The sequence below is a fragment of the Triticum aestivum genome, chromosome 2D (genome assembly GCF_018294505.1).
Source record: "Triticum aestivum cultivar Chinese Spring chromosome 2D, IWGSC CS RefSeq v2.1, whole genome shotgun sequence".
Taxonomy (NCBI): Eukaryota; Viridiplantae; Streptophyta; class Magnoliopsida; order Poales; family Poaceae; genus Triticum; species Triticum aestivum.
Genome location: NC_057799.1, coordinates 108,993,314 through 109,015,333, shown reverse-complemented (window position 1 = coordinate 109,015,333; position 22,020 = coordinate 108,993,314). Strand labels below are relative to the sequence as shown.

At 46.7% G+C, this 22,020-nt stretch overlaps 1 protein-coding gene across 1 annotated transcript; it reads left to right on the top strand.

Annotated features, from left to right (window-relative positions):
- Window positions 1–14,718: 14,718 nt before the first annotated feature.
- LOC123048951 (probable calcium-binding protein CML46) lies at window positions 14,719–15,748 on the top strand. Its single transcript, XM_044471962.1, has one exon. It carries the CDS (start codon window positions 14,877–14,879, stop codon window positions 15,486–15,488), a length of 612 nt encoding a protein of 203 aa, XP_044327897.1. The 5' UTR covers window positions 14,719–14,876; the 3' UTR covers window positions 15,489–15,748.
- Window positions 15,749–22,020: the final 6,272 nt, after the last annotated feature.

Genomic DNA, 22,020 nt, shown 5'->3' with positions numbered 1-22,020 from the left:
AAGCCGAACTCCAAAATAGTCCATGAGATGACCAGCCTTTGAGCCACCTGTGGTAAAAGATAGAAAATAGTTAGAAAAGAAAAAGAGGCTATGGGAGTGCTTGTAGGCCTGTCCGTATTGTGCCTCCGCCGATGACCAGGGTATTTTAAGTGCATAATTATGTATGCGCGGTACAAACTTCGCAGGTATATGAGGCAAACGACGGAGGCCGAACTGCTAATCCAGCTCTGATATTGATCGGTCCTGTTTAATAGAGACCGGCGGCTTAATGGCCGATGAGATACGCGGCTTGATGAGGCCGCTTTTTACTTCGGCTGTAGTAGCCGTAGTATGATCCTCTGTACGGAGGGAGCGTTCCGTATTTCCATTTATTGTTATGACGCCGCGTGGACCGGGCATCTTAAGTTTTGCATGGGCGTAGTGTGGGACCGCATTAAAACGAGCAAAAGCGGTACGCCCCAGAAGTGCATGGTAGCTACTGCGGAATGGGACAATATCGAAGGTCAAGCCTTCGCTTCGGAAGTTGTTCGGCGAACCGAAAACGACTTCCAATGTGATGGAGCCCGTGCAGTGAGCTTCTACGCCGGGTACTGCTCCCTTGAGGGTAGTTGTGGTGGGCTTGATTCTTGAAGGATCAATGCCCATTTTGCGGACAGTGTCTTGGTAGAGTAGATTAAGGCTACTTGCCGCCGTCCATAAGGACTTTCATGAGATGGAACCCATCGATAATTGGGTCAAGGACCAGAGTTGCTGAACCTGTGTGACGGATACTGACAGGGTGATCCTTGCGATCAAAAGTGATCGGGCAGGCCACCCATTGATTAAATTTTGGGGGACCGGCTCTATGGCGTAGGCATCCCGTAGTGCGCGCTTGCGCTCCCCTATAGGGGTGTGCGTCACGTATACCATGTTTACTGTTTTTTACTTCGGGGGGAAATTGCTTCTGACCCCCGGTGTTTGGTTGGCAAGTCTCTTCGTCATCACTGTCACTAGGCGGCCCCTTCACCCTGTCTTCGGCATTAAGCTTGCCGGCTTGTTTGAAGACGCAACAGCTTCTGTTGGTATGATTGGCTGGTTTATCGGGGGTGCCATGAATCTGGCAGGGCCGATCCAGTATCCTATCTAAATTGGATGGTTCGTCTCTGTTTGCCTTCAATGGCTTTTTCCGTTGACCGGGTTTGAAGCCGCTGAATCCGGCGTTGACCGACGTGTCTTGCGTTCCTTCATTATCATTGCGACTCTTATGTTTATTGTGTCGTGGCTTGACGTTGCCGTCTTGGACTTCGGAAGTGTCCGGATCGCTGGCGCTGTTGCTTCTACGAGCGAGCCATCTGCCTTCTCCCGTGCAAAAGCGGGTCATCAGAGCGGTAAGGGCTGCCATGGATTTTGGTTTTTCTTGACCGAGGTGGCGGGCGAGCCACTCATCCCGGACGCTGTGTTTGAAGGCCGCTAGGGCTTCGGCGTCCGGACAATCGACAATTTGGTTCTTTTTAATTAAGAACCTAGTCCAGTGCTTCCTGGCTGACTCTCTGGGCTGCTGGATGATGTGGCTTAAGTCATCGGCATCTGGTGGCCGGACATATGTACCTTGGAAGTTATCGTGGAAGGCGTCTTCCAGGTCCTCCCAGCTGCCAATGGAGTTCTCTGGAAGGCTGTTTAGCCAGTGCCGCGCTGGTCCCTTTAGTTTTAGTGGGAGGTATTTGACGGCGTGGAGATCATCACCGCGGGCCGTGTGGATATGGAGAAGAAAATCCTCGATCCATACCATGGGATCTGTTGTTCCATCGTATGATTCGATATTCATGGGTTTAAACCCTTCTGGGCATTTGTGTTCCGTTACTTCATCGGTGAAGCAAAGGGGGTGTACGGCGCCTCTATATCGGGACAAGTCGTGACCCAGCTCGGATGGAGTTCGTCTACGGTTTTCGGCTTGGGCGTGGTTATGTTTGTCGCGTCCGGCTAGATGGCCGTCGTCGCGCGTCGGCGCACGCCCCCGCGATCTATAGATCGATCTGGTCTGACCTGCTCTACTGTCCAGGTCCTGCCGTAGGTTGTATGTATGTCCCCGAGCTGCTTTATCTCTGCCTTTACGGTGAGCTAGTGTGGGCTGGTGTTCGGCTTGAGTTGCTGCTTTGTCCCGGCCATGTGGTGGTCGATCAGCCGCATTACGTGCTGACGGTACAGGCTCCAGCGCCTCGTCGTCCAATTGAGGTAACAATTTGTGCTTCGGATAACTTTTGGTCGGGCACTCGAGGCCGTGTTCCTCGGCTACTACGACCTGAGTCCATCTGTCGTTGAGTGTATCCTGTTCGGCTTGAAGCCGTTGCTGCTTCCTTTTCAGGCTCCTCGCGGTTGCGATGAGCTGTTGCTTAAAGCGTCCTTGCTCGAGGGGTTCTTCTGTCAAGATGAAGTCTTCGTTGCCGAGACTTATTTCGTCTTCGGAGGGTGGCATATAGCTGCTGTCCTCCGAGTCGTCGTTCCCAACTGGCTCGTCGGGGTTACTCCGCCCTTCCTCCCTGCCTTCCTGTTCGGAAGCTAGTTCGATGAGGGCGTTTGGGTCTTCGGCATTCTCTGGAGTACTATTTTCTCCAGTGTCGGTACTGCTTTCTTTGTCACAGCGTGATTTTGAACGGCGCCGCTGATGCCGCCGCTTCGGTGGTTTATCAGCGTTATTGTCCTTAAACGGATCCTTACCGTCGTCCTCGCCATCGTCTTTGGATGTATCCACCATATATATATCGTACGTGGAGGTGGCCGCCCAGTGTTCAGTATGCAGTGGGCCTTGGGCCTTCTCCTCTCCGGCGTCATCGTCCACACCGTCGATGTCTTCGGAGTCGTAATCGAGCATGTCGGTTAAATCCTCGACAGTGGCTATAAGGTGGGTCGTGGGTGGGAGAAAAAATTCCCTGCTCTCAGCCCCTAGTCCGAGCTGGGCATAGTTCGGACGTTGCTCCTCAGTAATGACAAGGGATCGCATTAAGTCCAGAGCCTCGCTTAAAGGCGAGGTTTGTTCGGAGAGATAAAAGTCCATGGAGTACGGCGGGAGGGATACTCCCCGGCCGGACTCACACAGTGCTAACTCCGAGGGTTTGGAGCCACTGCCCGAAGAAGGGTCTGGCTTCGTGATGGTTGCCAGCGACGCCACTTCAGTCGGCTCTCCCGTACTGGGTTTGGTGGGCGTAGACAGTCCGGCGGGCTCGTGAAGTCCGTCTTCGGACATGGCGACGTATTCCGGATCTAAGGCCAGAGCGGGAGTTGGAGTCGCGAATCCTTGGAAGATCAAGTCTCCCCGGACGTCAGCGACATAGTCCAGGTTTCCAAAACTAATCCGGTGACCTGGTGCGTAGCTATCGATCTGCTCTAGATGGCCAAGCGAGTTGGCCCGCAGTGCGAAGCCGCCGAACACGAAGATCTGTCCGGGGAGAAAAACCTCCCCCTGGATAGCGTTGTTGTAGATGATTGACAGAGCCATCGAACCTCCTGAAGACGATGCAACGGACCTCTCAATGAAAGCACCAATGTCGGTGTCAAAACCGGCGGATCTCGGGTAGGGGCCCCGAACTGTGCGTCTAAGGTCGATGGTAACAGGAGACAGGGGACACAATGTTTACCCAGGTTCGGGCCCTCTCTATGGAGGTAATACCCTACTTCCTGCTTGATTGTTCTTGATGACTATGAGTATTACAAGAGTTGATCTAGCACGATATCGTAATGACTAAAACCGTAGAAGTCTAGCCTGTATGATTATGATTGCCTCTACGGACTAAACCCTCTGGTTTATATAGACACCGGAGGGGGCTAGGGTTGTAGAAAGTCAGTTACGGAGAAAGGAATCTTCCGCCAGGCTTGCCATCCATGCCAAGGAGAGTCCGATTCGGACACGGGAAAGAGTCTTCAGTCTTGTATCTTCACGGCCCATCAGTCCGGCCCACGTACATAGTCCGGACGCCCGAGGACACCTTAATCCAGGACTCCCTCAGGCATCGCTGACGGAGGAGGAGCGGGCCCTCCCGCAGTACGCCGCCGGCGACCACGAGGCGTGGCCGGTGTACTTCCAGCACCGGCAGGCGCAGCGGCTGGCCTCCACCAACGGGGCACCGGTGGTGCGGGGCACCAAGAACAGCGAGGGGCGCCGCCTGTGGTGGGGCGCCCCCGGCCGCACGCTCCACGCCGTTCTCCGGCACCTCGAGGCCGGCAACGACCCGCCCTTGACGTACCATGTCGCCCCTTTCCGGAGCGGTGGCCAATGGATGCCGAGGAGGACGGTGTCCTCTTCTTCCTCCTCATGCTCCTCCTCCTCCGGGTCGCCGGCGCTGTTCAGCGTCAAGGCCGAGCCTGCGGAGACGCCGCTCGGCCGGCGCACCCACAGTGTCGGCATCGTCATCAACGAGGGCAGGCGCGCCTCCTCCTCAGCTCCTTCCTGCTTCTTCAAGCCGAAGACAGAGCCAGGGATCGCTGCCGTCATGAGGACGGAGCCCGGGCTCGCCTCCGTGAAGACAGAGTCAGGACTCGCCGCCGTGAAGACGGAGCCGGGGCTCTCCGACGCGTCTGCCTTGAAGTGGGCGCGCGAAGACTGGGCGCGGACGGAGCTAGAGTGCCAGTGCCGCACCTTGGAGCATATCGCCGCTCGGTGTCGTGGGCGCGATGAGGGAGGCGTCGTAGTTCTCAATGACGACAGCGACGATGACGCGCCGCCACCGGTCCGCTAGGGCGACCCCGGGCAGGTGTCCAGCAGGGGCGGCCGCGTGAAGGAGGAGAAGGATGACGAGGACAACGGCGATGGTGGCGACTTCGCCGCGCTCAGCGCGTTCTTCGGCCAGTAGTTGCGGCCTTTGTTTTTTTAAGTATTTCACTTTCATATGTAAAAAAACTATTTAAGTCGCCTAAGTAATGTCATGTTCGCCGAATCTTTGTCCCGTTTGCCGAATTTTAGCTGAATTCCTTTTCAAAAATAATTAAAAATGCCTTCTGGGGGCGACCCTAGGGTCGGCGGCCGGGAACCCGAAAGCCCCCACGCCGATTTTAGCGCCGGTTCACCCCCATGCGGCGATTTTACGAGCCCCCTAGGGGACCAACGGCTGGAGATGCTCTCAGGTCATTACGGAATCAGCCGGATTCAGATCGTAATTTCGAGGGATTCTCTTTTGCCGTACCGTGGCGTGACAGCTAATGTGCATTTGAACTTGTGCCAGTTTCATGGTTTACATGTACTGTCTTATGAATGAGAAAATGTACATTTTTCTCGTCCCTTAATCATTGTCTAAGTTTTGTAAGTGCACAAAGAATCTCTAGTCCTCTAGTGGCCGACGCCCCGAGTTTCCCTTAGTCCTCCTCCACTCGTGATCGTCGATCCCCTTTGTTCTCCCACTGTTCGAGACGACTAAGGGGTAACCTGGTTGGTTGCCCTATCTTGTCTGGTTGGGAACTTAGGGTTTCGAGGAAGCAACGGAGAGATCGATCATCATGGCAGATACACATGGGTGTCTGGTTCCCGCAACAAGAAAGATGATGATCCCAACGTTCTACTAGAAAGGTTGCATTTGGAGGATGACAAACTTGATAATATGATCTGGAAGGAGGAAGTCGACGATCCGAAGGAGAAGCCGTGGTTAGCCCTTGCAAGGCTATTGACTACAAAAGCTTTCAATCAAGGAGCACTAATTGCGGATATAGAGCCGCATGGCACTCGACGAGGGATGTGGCATGGAGAAGGATTAATGCCAACCTCTTCTAGGTGCAATTCAATTGCTTAGCTGATTGGAATAAGGCTATCTACCAAGGCCCTTGGGATTTCCAAGGTACGACTCTGGTAATTGCCGAAAAGTGCTAAATTGGACAAGATCGAAACCAGGTGTCAAATACATAGGCTGCCAGATGGAGTTTTGAAGAAGTAATAGTTTGTAGAGAATATGGATAAGCGCATTGGAGAAGTACATGAGCTGCAAATTACCCTACCTAGCAGTTTCATTATTGAGTTTGTCCGAGTTAGGGTTAAGCTTGATGTGAATAAGAAACTGGCCAGATTTATCAGCTTCACCAAGGCCGAGAATACTGAGTTTTATCAAGTTAAATTTGAAAAGCTACCCACTTCTGTTATTGGTGTGGTAAGCTTGGATGTTGGCATGAGGAGTGTTGCATGGTAGAGCTCAGTGAAGACAATATGGAGTGGGGTTCGTTCATCTTAGCAACCAAGAGAGGGCGTAAAGGAGGAAGAGGATCAGGCCCTAGCCGAGATACAAGTAGGGGAAAAGGTTGAGGCAATGCAGGTGGTTTTTGTGGGCGTTTTCATGCTAATACGGCTGGGCGATTTGGCGGTAGAGGTGGTACATGGGATTCAGAGCATACTGAAACTGAGGATGTGTACAAAGGAGACATGGACTATGATGCGAATGATACTGCTGCCAAGTCTAATAATGCTTTGGTGCTTACGAGCACTGGTAATGAACTGGTTGATAACCAAACATGAGAGGGTGCAAGACTGCTAGGTAAAAGACTCAATGCAAAAAAAGGAGACCCCCCCTTAATCAGTGGTAACATGGAGGGTAGATCGAAGGTTCTGACTATAGTAGACATGCTTGAAGGAGGTCAGAATGTACTGATTGATCCAGAGGAGATGCTAGAAGGGGAGGAAAGTACTCCCAAAAAATTCAAAGAACAAAAGGAACTTAAGGATGAATGATGGTAGAGTGATCAACAACCTAATTGATAAGATATTGGTGGCCTCCAAGATGGGGGGACTGAACGCAATGAAAATACTAGTGTGGAATTGTCGCACTATGGCCAATGTTGCGGCAAAGAGATTGCTTCTAGAAATCCAGAAGCAAGTTTGGCCAGATGCGATTTTTCTGTCTGAATCGCACCTAAAAATTCAAGGTAGAAAAGCTTACTAAGTGACTAGATTTGGATTGTTCGAATGCTCGAAAAGTGATGGATTGGCGGGAAGTTTGAAGTTGACGTGGAAGAATTCGTTCAAGGTTTTTCTGCAATTCACTCAACCTGGGTTTGTTGATGTGCGATTAGAGAACAATGATGGAAATACATGAGATTTACTTGTTTTTATGGGAATCAAAATGGGAGAGGAGGCATCTCTTATGGAGCAATTTGCATGATCTAGACCGCCAAGCTAATCTTCCATGGCTTGTGGCAGGTGACTTTAACGAGATCCTCTACTCTTTGACAAGGAGGGTGGTAATCTTAGACCAAATAAAATGATGGAGAACTTTTGAGATGTTCTTGTTGATTGTAGTTTGGAGGATCTTGGTTATTTAGGAGATATATTCACTTGTCGTCGAGGCCATATCAAATAACGCCTTGGTCGTGCGCTAGGAAATGGACTTTGGCAAGGTATCTTCCCTACGACAACTGTAACAAATGAAGAACATTTCAACTCTGACCACCACCCCCTTATCATTTATTTGAAACCAAATGATGTTGTTATTCATCAGTTGGCGGGAGGAAAGAAATTTGAAGCGCAATGGCTACAAGAAGGATCGGTGAAAGAGGCTATTTCAAGTGCATGGAATGATGCGTTAGAGGCACCTAATTTTGCTACATGTACTGCTCTAGTACATGGTGTGCTGCATAGGTTGGATAACCAAGTTTTAAGGACCCCAGAGGAAAGGCTTGACGATGTGAAGGCTCGCAGGAGACTACCCGTAGGGCGTAGCCCATAGATGATAATGATGCTCGGTTACTAGAAAGTTTGATTCAAATTTAAAATGTATTGGAACAAGAGGAATCTATTGTTTGCAACGTTGTCATGCCATCTAGATCAAGAACGAAGATCACAATACCAATTTCTTCCATAATTTCGATTTGGCCAGGAAGAAAAGGAATTCTGTTAAGAAGTTGAAGGGTGATGAAGGTAGCTGGCATGAAGGTAGTGATGAGCTAGGTCATCAAATTTCCTTTTGTTTTCCTAATCTGTTTGGTGCGGATATTGTTGAACCAGATATGGAGGTTACTAATAAGTTTATCCATGGGTTACGAGGCATATGAATTATTCTCTTATTACCCCATATACTGTAGAAGAAGTCAAAAAAAATGTCGTTTAGTATCGTGACCTTAAGGCCACAGGTCCGGATGGACTTCATGCGTTCTTCTATACAAAATTTTGGCCACTACTAGGGGATGATTTGATAGTGGCAGTACTAGGGGCAATTAACTCTCTAAGCATACTAGAGGGGGGACAATACCATAATTGTGCTCATTCAAAAAATAAAGAGTCCATAGAATATCACATAGTACCGTCCTATCACTTTATGTAACGTTATCTGCAAGGTAATATAAAATGCGTCCTGTCTAAAGGTGTTCCTACCAGAGCGGATTCCGACACCAAAAATGTGTTTAACCTGGGTCCTATTATCACGGACAATGTTATAGTGGCTTATGAGTGTTATGATGCAAAAAGAAGAAAGGGGAAACTGGTCTATGTGTGGTAAAGTTGGATATGCATAAGGCATGTGATCGTGTTGAATTGAGTTTTTTGAGAGTCATTCTTCTCGGTATATAGAGTTCTCCATGGAATGCGTGAATTTGGATATGCAATGTGTGAGTACATTAAAATATTATGTCAGGTTTAATGTGAAACAGATGAGATTATCCCCACAACAGGACTTTTGCAGGGCGATCCCCTCCCCCTACCTGTTTATTCATTGTATAGAGGGACTGACAACCCTTATTAATGGGGCGGAAAGGAATAATGTTTTGCATTGAGTGCAAGTTTGTGGAGATGCCCCCTTGGTCTCAAATATGTTATTTGCAAAGTATTGATTAATCCTTAATTATGAAGGCAGACTCACAGAGTGTATTAGCCCTACGCAATGTTTTGAACAGTTATTGTGCAGCTTCGGGCGAATTAGTAATGGAGATAAATCATCCATTTACTTTATCCTGAATAGATGAATACAGAAATTACAGTTAAGGCGGAAGTCTGTCAAATCTTGAATATTCTTACTGATTCATTATCAGATTAGTATCTTGGACTTCCTTTGATGGTTGGCCTTGATAGGTCGTTTTTTTTTTGCATCTTATCGTTCTAGTTTGTCAAATGGTGAACGGTTACAAAGAGAAAACCTTGTCTCTTGGGGGCAAGGAGGTGCTTCTGAAAGTGATAGCTCAAGCAATCCTAACATCAATTCCCGTCTTTAGGCTCCCAGAAAAATCCATAATAAAATCACTGATGCGATGGTGCATTACTGGTGGTGTGATGATGAGAACTAGAGAAGAATGCACTGGCTAGTGTGGTGGAAAATGTGTGTTCCAATGGAGAAAGGAGACATGGGATTCAAAGATATTAGCAATTTTAATCAAGCTATCTTAGCTAGACAAGTTTCACGATTGATTGGTAATAATAAATCTTCATGTGCAAGAATTCTTAGGGCGAAGTATTATCAAGATGGTAATATCCTTTCAGTTAAGTTGAATAAGAGCTCTTCATATGTTTGTTAAAGAATATGCTTAGGCATTGAAACGTTCAACCAAGGGCGTATCTGGAGAATTGGTAATGGTGCAAGTGTTCATCCTTGGGATGTTCCATGGATCCCTACTAGTAGTTCCAAAAAGATTGCTACCAGAAGGGGTGTAACCCTACTCACTAGGTACATGAACTCGTCCATCCGAGTACCCAACACTTTAGTAAAGTATTAATTAGGGATGTTTTTAGGAAGTTGATGCAAAAAGGATTCTTCAAATTCCACTACCAAACAATGATATGGAGGATTTTGTTGCTTGTCAGCTCACAAAATTCCATAATTTTTCTACGAGATCAGCTTTTCTTGCCAGTTCACAAAGTCCCATAATTTTTCTGTGAGATCAGCTTATCAGTTAGAGTAGAATTGTTATTATGGAAGTAATTTTGAAGGAAGTAATATACAAGGTGCCTCAGTTGCCAATCCAATCTAGAAGGTACTGTGGAAATTCAAAAGTCCTAGGTAAAGTGAAAGTTCATGTGTGGCGGACGTTGCATGGGTTATCCCATGCAAAGTTGTTCTTATTGATTGGCATATGAATACCCATATAGTGTGCATGTGTGTCAGGTGAATATCAAAGACATACGACATCCATTATTGGAGTATTGTTGAGCAAAGAAAGTCTGGGGAAATTGGGTCTGCTGGACGAAGTGGAAAACACTCTGAAATGATATGGTCGGTTCAGCTGTACTAGAGGAGTTGATTGGTGGCTCGCGTGATGACCCACTATACCTTGAGAAGGTCCCTGTAACATGCTTTATTTTGGTGGTTAGCTTGTATTTATGGTGGGGAAGAAGGCAATGTGCAAAGGGTGAAAATATATCGACACCAGAATGATTTTCCTTATTGGTACAAGTATTGTCGCTTAACTATTGTTGGGATGGTACTGTAGCTCATACGACAAAGAGCATGTGGGTTAAACCGCCGCAGGATACAGTGAAGTTAAATGTGGATGCCTCATTCGAATGTGAAATAAGTACAACTTCTATTGGTGTCCTTTTAAGAGATGAGGTTGCCAATTTCATTGCGGCAGAGAGTAGATTTATGGGGACAACTGTACAATAAGTTTAAGCTTTGGCGATGAATAAGGGACTTAAACTTGCAAATTCATTGGGCATCCATACATTGTTGGTCCACTCTGACTATGTGGGACCAGTGAATGAAATCTAGCAAGGAACGATGGTTTCACATCCTTAATGATTGTTTCGATATTTGTAACAATTCTAGCAATATTATTATTGAGCTTGTGTGTACGAGACTAACTGTGTGGCTCATGAGCTAGCTAGGAAGGCTAGGGTTAATCCTCTAGGTGTGTGGACGAAGACATCACCCCTTTTATTTGTAGTCTTATCATGGACGATGTAACCATGATGGCATTCCACCAAATAATCATTGTCTAAGTTTGACTTTGATAGTCTCTCGAGTGTCAAAAAAATCTCTAGAGAAAAAGTGTCAAAAGCATTTACATTTGGTCCTTTACATGGTGAAAAGCGTTTTGACGAAGATGCGACTGTTTCACATGCCAACCAAGAAAAGAAACATAAATAATAATTAGAGATATTCTTAAAAAACATAGATTTCAATAGATTCAAAAGTTAAATTTCTAAAACAATCCAAATCTCCTATCTGTCTAACTTCCAAAATATCCTTTTGATTTATGTATTTCCAAATATTATTTTAAAGTATTTTTTACACAAGAAGCTACCTTTTTATTCCCCCACCCCACATTTTTGTTGTTGTTTTGGACTCTCCCTATTTTCCTTAGTTGCGCTCTCCTGAAAAAAAGGTTTCAGAGAAATTAGCAATTCTCTTACGAGTACGATGTTTCAACAAAAGAGAAAAAGAGTCTAGTTGTTACCACAAATATTTTTATAGAAGTCCAAAGTTGACCCAATAATTTTTATGTCCAAATAAGATTTTGCTAGTTGTCCAATCTTTTTATTTCCAGGGACGCAAGCCTTTATACAGTCTTGATCCCTTGAATGCGAGAATCATAACGTGCAGGCATCATGCGGCTCAGAGTGTTGACTTAGACATTAGAAAGTAGCACTTGATTTGGATTTAACAATCAGAATAAAATATTTCATAGGGTTTATGTGCAACAACAACAAAAGCTAGTTAGTGCCAAAAACTAGTATAAAAGCTCTCGAAGCAATCTGAGCAAAAATATCAAACTACTCATACCTATGTCCACTTGAAACTAGTGATACCATGTTTCAAATAAGTTTATAAAAAGTCCAAGAAATGTGGTATGTTGGGAGATGATGTTGTACAAGCATGTAAAATTTCAAAGTTAAAACTATATTCGTTTTGGCAAGTGTGAGAAAATAACAATTAATAGTCTCAAACAATGCTAGATCTCTATTCAGCATAATGAGAGCATGGGTTTGAACTTTAAAATCCACGTGTTTCTGGAACATTATTTTTCTAACATACAATGTTAATTTTTTGAGAATTTGGGAAACTTCCAAATGTGGTTTTCCTTGAAGTTACCATTGTAACCTAGCTTCAACTTCCTTGCCAGAAAATTCCATGGAGGCATGGAGCCTTCACACCCACGTTAGCCAATTTTGTAAACCGAAATAACCAGAACCTAGGCCGACCACTTTTTTGAGAATAATTATTGTATTAATCAAAGTTTAGGGATTACAATCTCATCTGACAATATCAATGATGCCTTCGAGTCCAGAGCCCAGCCACGATGCAATTTGGTATTGGGTTCTACCAAAGTTTGCCATGTAATCACAAGCAATATTAGTAGTATGATGAATGCGGGTAAAGAAAAACTATGTTCCTCCATCTTCACCTTCATCTCCTCAAGCAAGAAAGAAAATATGGACTTATTACTAATGAGATTGTTCACTAGTGAGGCTGCCTCCAGACAAACTGATTCCATGTTCATCTCTAGTCGCCACTTCCGGCCGAGAGCTCGGCGTATGCCACCCGAGAGCTCCACATGCATCATCTCCCACTGCTCCACCCCTCCTTGATCTCTGGTCCTCGTCTTCTGCCACCATCTGCTCTCCACAGATCCAGATGCTCCACCTCTCCCCCACCTCTGTCCACTGTCCTCCGCTCCTAGCCAACCTCCATCTACGAGCTGCAGTTGCGCCCGTCGTCGCCCCCGGCTGTAGTTGCGGCACCGGCCACCCCCAAGCATGGTCGCACTTCCCACAAGCTCCCTCGAAGCCAATGCATGCACGAGCTTTGTATCAGACACCCCAAGCTACTCCAGCTCTTCTCCCTTGTCCAACGTTGTAAGGTGAGATTTGTTCTGTCATGTTTTTCCTCCCCAACAATTTGTTATTTTCTCTTCTCCTGGCTACAATATGTGGTGTGTTCAGTTTAATTGAATTGCATATACTGGCTTAGTTGTACTTATGAATGCCATATGCATAGATGTCAAAAGATCAAAAGTCAACTGGAATGTGGAAGTGACCACAATGTTTTGCAAACTTGCTGATATTGAGAAGCAAAAGGGGAACAGACCTATCAAATTTTTGAATGTTACTGGGTACAAAAACGAAGAAGTTGGATTCTTAGAGAAGATCGGATGACATTAAATAGGTTGTTGTACAAAAACAAATTGGGGGGGGGGGGGGTTGAGGACTTTTTTCAGGGATAGGTTGATCCTTAAAAACAAATCAATTGAACTTAGTTGGAATGATGTAACAACACCGTGATAGCTGACAATGAATGGTGGGAAGCTGGTGAAATAAGTTATCTTAATAAGATCAAATTGTCATCTAACTAATCTTCCACTAGGATTTTTTGTTCACAAGTGCCAAACTATTTATTTAGGAAAACAAGGACATATTGTAGTTTCATAAATGTGGTCCTAAAAATTTGGAGGAACTGTGTATCATGTTTGAGAATATCAATGTTACAGGAGAAAGTTCTATCGTGCCTGGTTGTAAGAACACTAAAGTGCATGATGTTGAAGATGACGAAAGAGAGGAGGGGAAAGCGCAGACAACCCAAGCATATTTAGAGATACTTTGGTCAAGTATGTAGATAGGTTTCCACATCCATCTATAGGTATCCATTTTTTTATGGATGCATCACAATATTGTCTCGCTCATCTTGTTGATTCCATGTATAAAGCTATTGCTTTATGCTGACAGGTACTATCTTGTTGACTCGGGCTATCCCAATTGTGATGGATATTTAGCTCCATAGAAAGGGCAAAAGTACCATGTGCCGGAATTCCGCCAAGCTCTCCCACCAAATGGGATTTTTTTTAAATCTATGCACATTCATCCCTGCGCAATGTCATTGAACGTGTGTTCAAGATGAAATGGCGTATTTTACTGAAAATGCCAAGTTACCCTTATGAGAAGCAAGCTTGGATCATCATTGCACGTATGACACTTCATAACTGCATTAGAGAAAGCCATTTGAGAGACTTCGAGTTTGATAGATGTGAACATGACGAGAACTACATGCCACAACCCCACCCATAGGCTATGTTTCCAACATTTTGGTTGGTGATTATGCGCCCATGCAAGCAACTCGTGAGGCGATTGCTAAAAGATTATTGGAGGGTCAACCATAGTTTGACATATTACTTAACGAGATTGTGATCATTGATGCATATTTTGGATGATATGTACATATGTAAGACTATGATGGTTAGTGCATATTTTGGAGAATATGTTTCATATGTAAGACTACGATGGTTCGTGCTTATTTGGATGCTATGTTTCATAGGCATATTTTGGATGATATGTTTCCACAATCATTACATTTGTAGATTATTTAATATTTTATATGGTTAAAAAATTGCCAGTTCTCCATTCATCTAGTAAAACAAGCTAACTATGTTTTATTCTGCACATAAACATCATACTCATCACCAAGTCATATTACTGACATTTCACAACACACAAAACTCCTACAGCTGTCCAACAGCAGGGTAAACAAACAGATAACTTCTGATTCTCGGGAATCTAGAGCCACAACGAATTCCCTGAAATCTATTGCGGGAATTTGCAACTCAAACAAAGTGGGCCTAATTCTCGAAGGATTCTTCAAAATCCCTCTTTCCAAAAAAAATCTGTACACTCACTGATAATTAGTGCTACTGCATTCCCAACCCCTAACCATCACTCTCACGCTGGGGGAAGCACGCAGGCAGCTTCCCTCGAACGCGCCGTGCCAAGTTGCCAACGCCCCAACGCCATGCAAATATGCAATGCAAAGGGAGCTTCCTCCCTTTACGACTTGTTTACTCCATGATCGAGCTCGGGCCTCTCATATAAACCCCCCGCCCTCCCTCTATCTTCACACACACCGTCGTTCATCCTCACCTGTCACCTCACCTTGTAGTTGTACACCCACGCAGCATTCTCCATTCTAGCCGGCACCAACTGTTTGCTCAACACCAGCGAATTCTAAAGTCTAGCGATGGCAGACGCGACTGCGCCGCGACCGCTCCTCCGCCGCGCGCTCTCGTTCCGGGAGCCGCTGCTGCTCATCCCCCACCTCGTCGGTTTCCTCGGCACCGTCGCGTCCGCCTTCTTCCACAGCTACGCCTCCTTCCTGCAGTCCTTTGCCAGGTCGATCCTCGTCCCGTCGCCGGCCGCTTACGCCAAGTGCGCTTACGCAACGTCCTCGGCGGCGCACGTCGCGCCGTGCTGCGAGGACGTCCGCGCCGAGGAGGAGGAGGACAACGAGCTGCGGAAGGAAGAGGTGGAGGCGATCATGGCTAGGATGGGGCTGGGAGTGGCCGGCTCCGGCGAGGGGCTGAGGGCCAGCATGGGCCACAACGAGGTGTCCCGGCTGTTCGACGCCGAGGAGCCGAGCTTCGCGGAGCTACGGCGCGCGTTCGCCGTGTTCGACGGCGACGCGGACGGGTTCATCGGCGCGGCGGACCTGCAGGGCGCCCTGGCCAGGCTCGGGTTCCCGGAGGTCGACGCGGCCGCGTGCGAGGCCATGATCTCGGCGAGCTGCGGATCCAGGGACGGCAGGATGAACCTGTTCCAGTTCGTCAGGTTCCTTGAGGACGGACTCTGCTGACAGATCGGCCTCAGCTGGCGCGCGGCAGAAGATGGGAGTTCTTGATTGTCCTGTTTTTCCTTCTGCGACGCGAAGAGTTGGGGGTGGGGTGGATGGATTGTGCAACAAATTAACGCACTAATTCTCGAGCTTATTGATGGATCGAACTGATTTCGCCAATTGATCATAACTAATCTTTGATTAATGATTATACACATTGCTCCCAAAATCGACCGGTGGTTTGCTTCACTTTCACGTATCAATGATCTTGCCTTTCGGCATAGTCGTCGAATTGTCTCTGCCAAATCGTGTCGATAAATCAAGCCTGACAAGTTCAACCCTCAGACCTGAGAGCATATTATTTGGGTCCCTGTGCAAGACGATACAAAGAGGCCACCGACTCCCGGCGAATCTCTTCCTCCTGACGGATCACGTCGCGTGCGTGCGTCGACATCACAGGCTGCTACTTCGTCCTGCCGTCACAAGGAAGCTTCCTCGGAGCTGCTCGCGGTGTACGGACTGGGAAAATTTTGGTGAGGTTGACACCTACAGAAGGGTCCCAGGCTGCGCAGCCACCCCCGTTCAAGTGTGTGGAAGCACACCGCAGAAAAAAAAAACAAGGGTGTGGCATAAAATTGAAAAGATAGGGATATTACAAGAACACCCCATATAAGGCACGGCATAAAAGTGAGTGCCAAAATTTGAAAAGACTTCGGTTTATTGAGTAAAAATCAGACAAAAAGCTAAACAACGCTTAGCTAAACTAGGTCTAAAACATCACAATACATACAAAATGTCAGAAGGCCAACACCCCCACATCACTCCCGGCCAGGCACTCGAGCGCTTCCGCCGCTACCAGAGTGCACTCTAAAAACATTCGTATTATACCAAGCTGACACAAGCACGTTTGCGAAACTCGACAACACTGGAGAGGACTCATATGTCCGATAGAGCGAATTTATGTCGCTTCGATCCTTCAAGGCTGGCAAAGTTAACTCGCGTGACGCTCCTTGCCTCCTTGTATGTGGAGGGCCCTCCTGCTGTCCTCACAGAGATGTCATGCTAGCCGCCGCCGGCCACCTCTGCAAGCCCCAGCCCCTCTGGCTGAATCCAACTCCAAGACGAAGCCCCCAAGAGGGAAATGATGCTAAGCAAAGTTAATAACACTGCCATCTTCGATCTAGGTGATCGGATCTAAGGTTTCCCTAAAACTACGTTCGAAGGGGAAGGGAAGGACCCCAACATCGACAACTCTAAAAAGGGAACGACGCCCGTAAGCGCTGCCACCGACTCCCACTGCAGCCGGAGCAGCGGAGCTATGGTGGCGGCGGTGCAGACAAGGCAGAAAAGAGGAACGGAAGATGGCAGGCCAAGCGATTTGGAGTGATTTGGGATGGGTTTGCCATGTTGGATCCGACGTGATGGATTCGTCTGGGCCTCTCCATATTTTCTCACATATGGATTCGGTTTGAGGGGTATCGGACAACCCGCATGTTTAAGTTGGGTATAGGGGTCCGGTTGGGTGACAATTTCATGACCGGGCAGTGACCGGACCGTCCGTCCGGACATATACAGGAGATTTGAGGGGTCCAGTTGTAGATACTCTTAACCCGCCACACACGCACGTCACAGCAACTACCATCTTTTCTTTGTGATAAATTGGGCCATAAAGCGTGATGACTACGAGCAATGCTTTTGTTTTTCGTCATGTGCGTCCTTTGACCGGCCCATTTGCCGGTTTCGGATGAATTTTTTGCTCTATTTCTCGCTTTTCACTTTTTTCTACTCATTTTTACCTTTTTTTTCTTTGTTTATGTTTTATAATTTTTGAACTTTCAACATTTTCTATAGTACATGAACATATATCTGCATATGTATGAATGCATGATTTTTCGAATGCATGATTTTTCTTCTTAAAAGCACATGTACCTTTTTAATAATGAAATGTATTTTTATACACAATATTACTTAAATATGTGATGAATATTTTATTCGAGATATGCAACGTCCGAACGTTCGGATCTTGGGAATAGATCCGAATCGAACTTGGGTCTGCTAGCTTTTGTATGATGCCGATGACCAACTCACCTAATACCACTTTCATGTCTTTTAATTGGAAAAATACCTAGATGACCTTTTTTAAACCCCATGGCAGCAAAAGAAAAGTTGTTTCTTTATTGCTTGTTGGCCTTGTCTAGTACATCATTTCGTACGAGATTATACGTTGTGGAATTAGGCATACATACAAACATTTTTGTTGGTAACTTTGACCCGAGGAAAAACAAGTTGTTGAAAGCATGCCTCCCCCCCCCCCCCCGTGTAAGTTCTATTTAAATATCACGGTATTTTACGCACCGCGGGCCTTGATAACTTACGTAAAAACACTACGATAACTTTGACCCGGGATGAAAATTTGTTTTGGAACATCACACAGTACCCCGATCCTGGTAACTTTGGCGCCGGGGGGAGGCAGGGGTGGTTGATGAAATATCCCCTTGGTAACTTTTATGTGAATAGCATGGTAACCCACACATCGCAGATCTCATAACTTATGTACTTCGGTAACTTTGGCATTGGGGGGGGGGGGGGGTGACGAAATATCCTGCAGTAACTTTTTGTGCGAACAACATGGTAATTCACACATCCAGACCTGATAACTTATGTGCCTCGGTCCTGATAACTTTGATGAGGGGGGTGATAAAATACACACACGGTAACTTTAATGTTAATAGCATGGTAACTCACACATCGCATACCTGATAAGTTATGTACCCTGGGCCTGGTAACTTTTGACCCTAAAAAAAGTCGTTGGAACATATCAATATGGGATCTAATTTTGAAGGTCTCGTTGCGACAAATCTTTCATGTAAAAACATTTTTTCAATCAGACTGACGGTTTGAGCTACAAAACATTTTGAAGTTTTGAAATATGGGGGAATTTAGGATGACATCAGCTATTATGTCCTCTAGTTCATTTGCACGTGGGTAGAAGGTTGGTTGATCTTTTTTATGCCCCGGTAATTTCTATATAAACAAGATGATAACTTATGAACCAAAGACGTGATAACTTACTTAGTGTGGGCCTGATAACTTTTGACTAAAAAAAGTCATCGGAACATATCAATATGGAATTTAGTTTCGAAGGTCTCCTCGCGACGAATCTTTTATGTGAAAACAATTTTTCAATCGGAGCAACAGTTTGAACTAGAAAACATTTTAAAGTTAAAAAAGGGAATCTAAGATGACATCAACTTTTCGTCCTCTAGTGCATGTATGCATGTAATTAGAGGGAGAAGTGCACGTGAAAGCAAAAATAGTCATTCTAATGCATGTATGCATGTAATTAGAGTGAAATAAGAATCGTTCTTGCCTATTGCTAAAATCCGAACGTTTGGTAATTATAAAAGTCCTATTTTATTTTATACTATGTGTGAACATTTTTTTCATCTTCATAATCAAATAAAAACTAGTTGAGGATGTAAATGGATCGGGACATGCCCGGCCCATATAAGGTGGAAACTTTTGCATGGAGACCATCGATGAAAGAAAAGCTCAGTAATAAGTGCTGGTTGGTTTGCAAACGCATAGGGAATAATTCCCGCATGTGCATCACCTAAAGCTGCATGTACTTTGAGCGTTGGCATATTTGCTCTGAAGTTTATGTTCAGCATGCTAGAACTTTCCCTGCCACTATCCATGATATTTCTCTCTCCAGTGCACCAAAGCGCTTCTTTGCAGAACATTATGATTTTTTCTTATGGTGTCTCTAGAAATCTCAAAATGACAACCTTTTTTGCAGGAATGTTGGATCCCCAAACCAGGTCTACCCCGCTGCTTTTGCTATCATGCAACGGTTTTCTATGGAAGCTAAACTTTCAGGTGCCACAGACACAACTTAGGTACATATGCATGGATTGGAGTTCATATGAAAGCCCATGGATCCAAAATCGACATCCTTAGAGCATCTTCAGCCGCACCTCCAACAAGGCCCCCAGACGATTTTTCGGCCGCCGGCACCGAAAAATCGGCCCAGTCGCGTCCCCAAAGGCCCTTTTTTCACCGGCTTGGGCCGAAATTGGCGCCGGCGAACCCAAGCCGAACCCGGCGCGCTGGGGGGTGCTTGGGGCGCCGGCCAAATCGTTTTTGGCGCGAAAATCGGCGGGCCCTCCTTGGCAACGACTCGGCTCTTCTCGCCGCTTCGTCGTCCTCATCGCCTCGGTTCCCGCGGCGGAATCAATGCCAAAGCTGCCGCGCGCTGCCGCGCCGGTCAGCCTCCTTCATTGATGCCTCACGCGCGGCGCAGTGAAGACAGGACGACGCGCGTCCCTCGCCCGCCACGCGTACACACGGCGGCCACGCGTACGCGCGGTGCCTCCGCCTATATACGCCGCCCCCAGCGCGCCGGTGACGCACACTCTCCACCGCCGACGCCCCCGTTCCTCGACACCCCCGTTCTTCCCTCTATTCTCGTCGTTTCCAGTTCAACCATGGCCGAGCGCTTTCCAGGCGATGGCGCGGCTGCGAACGGCTTCGGTCGCCGCCACCTTCACGAGGACGAAACTCGGCTCCTCTATGAGGCCGAGTACCCGGTCCCGCCGGACATGCGGGTGCCCGGGGCGTGGAGGATCAGCGTCGGCGGGGTCCCGGTGCCACCACCGCCCACCGAGGCGGCGCGGCGTGCGGAGATCGCGCGTATCCGCGCCTCTCTGCCGCAGGCGGCGAGGGAAGGTCAGCGGTACGTCCCCGACAGCCCGCTGTGGGAGCCCTACTTCTGTCGTCGCCAAGCCGAGCAGCTCGAGGCCACGCGTCGTGCCCTCCGGAAGGCTCAACTCCGAAGGCCGCCGCCGATGGTGGGGCGTGCCCGACCGCACGCTGGAGGCCGTCCTCGAGTACATCAAGGGCGGCAACACGCCCAGGCTGGAGTACCCCGCTCCCCCGTCCTTGACACGACCACTATGGCATCCAGTGTGTCGTCAAGCATTTTTCGTATTCAGACTGAATCAATTAAGAAGGTGGGAGATAATTTAATTACGGGCATGGTTAGTCATGTTCAAAATTGTGTTTTGGCTCGACAGCAAAAATAGGCTGTGGACTCGGATAAATTACATAGAGGGAAAGATGGAAAAGTACGCATGATTTGTGGCCGGAGATTATCGAGTCAAATAGAAACAAATGTGTTGTGCCTGCTAGACGTCAAGATCAGAAGAAAAATACATGTGCCGAGAGAAAAATGTGGTGCAAGAGGTTAAATCAAGAGTTCTTATAGATTTAACGTGTAAAGAGAGGAGTCTGTACATGCATGCGTTCAACAATCAGTTGATTAGCCAGGTGGAGCCACGGCCGGCTAAAATAATTCCCAACTTTCGTACTCCTCCATGTATAGTTTTTGTAGGTTCAATTACAATCGTAATTAGTACTTGATTATTAGCCTTAGTTGGTACGGGTGTTACAAGAAGTCTTGGAGGGCACGTCTTTTCATCATATAGGAAAGAGAAACAGGGTAAATCTTGTGCGTTAGTTTTAGTAGGTAAGATTTAGTTTTCCTTTCTTCTTATCTATAGACCAGGCTGGCGTGTGCTTGTGCCATATAAAAGGCAAAGGCTTCGGCCGTGTAAAGGGGAGTTTTTTTTTTGCCAGTTATAAAAAAGGTCAGAAAACGCCTAGTTTGGGGGCGACCATATCATGAGTATTTTTCTGTGATTTTCCATCGAGAAAATTTACTAGCGACGGAGGATCGATCATCAGATCGACGCCTACGTGCTGATTCAAGGGGATCATTATCTTTGTTCTTGTACTGATCGTGCACGGGTAGAGATTGTTATTGAAGGTTGCGAGGAACAAGGCGGAAATACAAAGCATCGCCGTGAAAGATCGGGCCGTCTACGCGCGTGAATTAGCATCTTGCTAGTCCGTGCTTCATCAAGTGTTTCCCCTCCTCCTTGAAACGAAACCGTCCTCGGTTTCAAGTCAAACCCTTCACCAATAGCGGATGGAGCGGTGACCAGAAATTTTTTAGGAGCTTCAACCTTCTTTAATTTTGATGCAACTTGAGCATTATCCCGCTTCTTCCGATCAGCCATATACTTTTCCGATGTGTATGAATCAAGTGGTATGTATTTTTTCCCACGTACAAAAGAAAATTCTCCAACCGAATGATATGTCAATTGTCTTTTATCCGTCCATGGTTTTCCTAGCATTATCGAACATGTGTGCATGTGCATAGGAAGCACATCACACATGACCAGATCACCATATCCGCATAAACTGAACTGTACCTCGACGCGATGCATAATCTTGACAAACTGATGCTTCCACCAAAGCTCATATGGCTCTGGATGTTCCGTCGGCAGGTTCAAAGCATCAAGCATAGTCTGACTCACCAAATTCATACTGGAATAGCAATTTACCAACGTTGCACAACTCGCCGGCCCGACGAGCACACGCGTGAAGCATTGGTACCAAGGCAAGGCACGCAATGGATCCTTCTCCATCGACATCATCATTTGCGAGCTACAATCTTTCCTCATGATAAAAAATTTAATAGTAACTCAAA

Coding starts and splice junctions, on each gene's coding strand:
- LOC123048951 (XM_044471962.1), top strand. CDS start 14,877: ATGGCAGACGCGACTGCGCCGCGACCGCTCCTCCGCCGCGCGCTCTCG.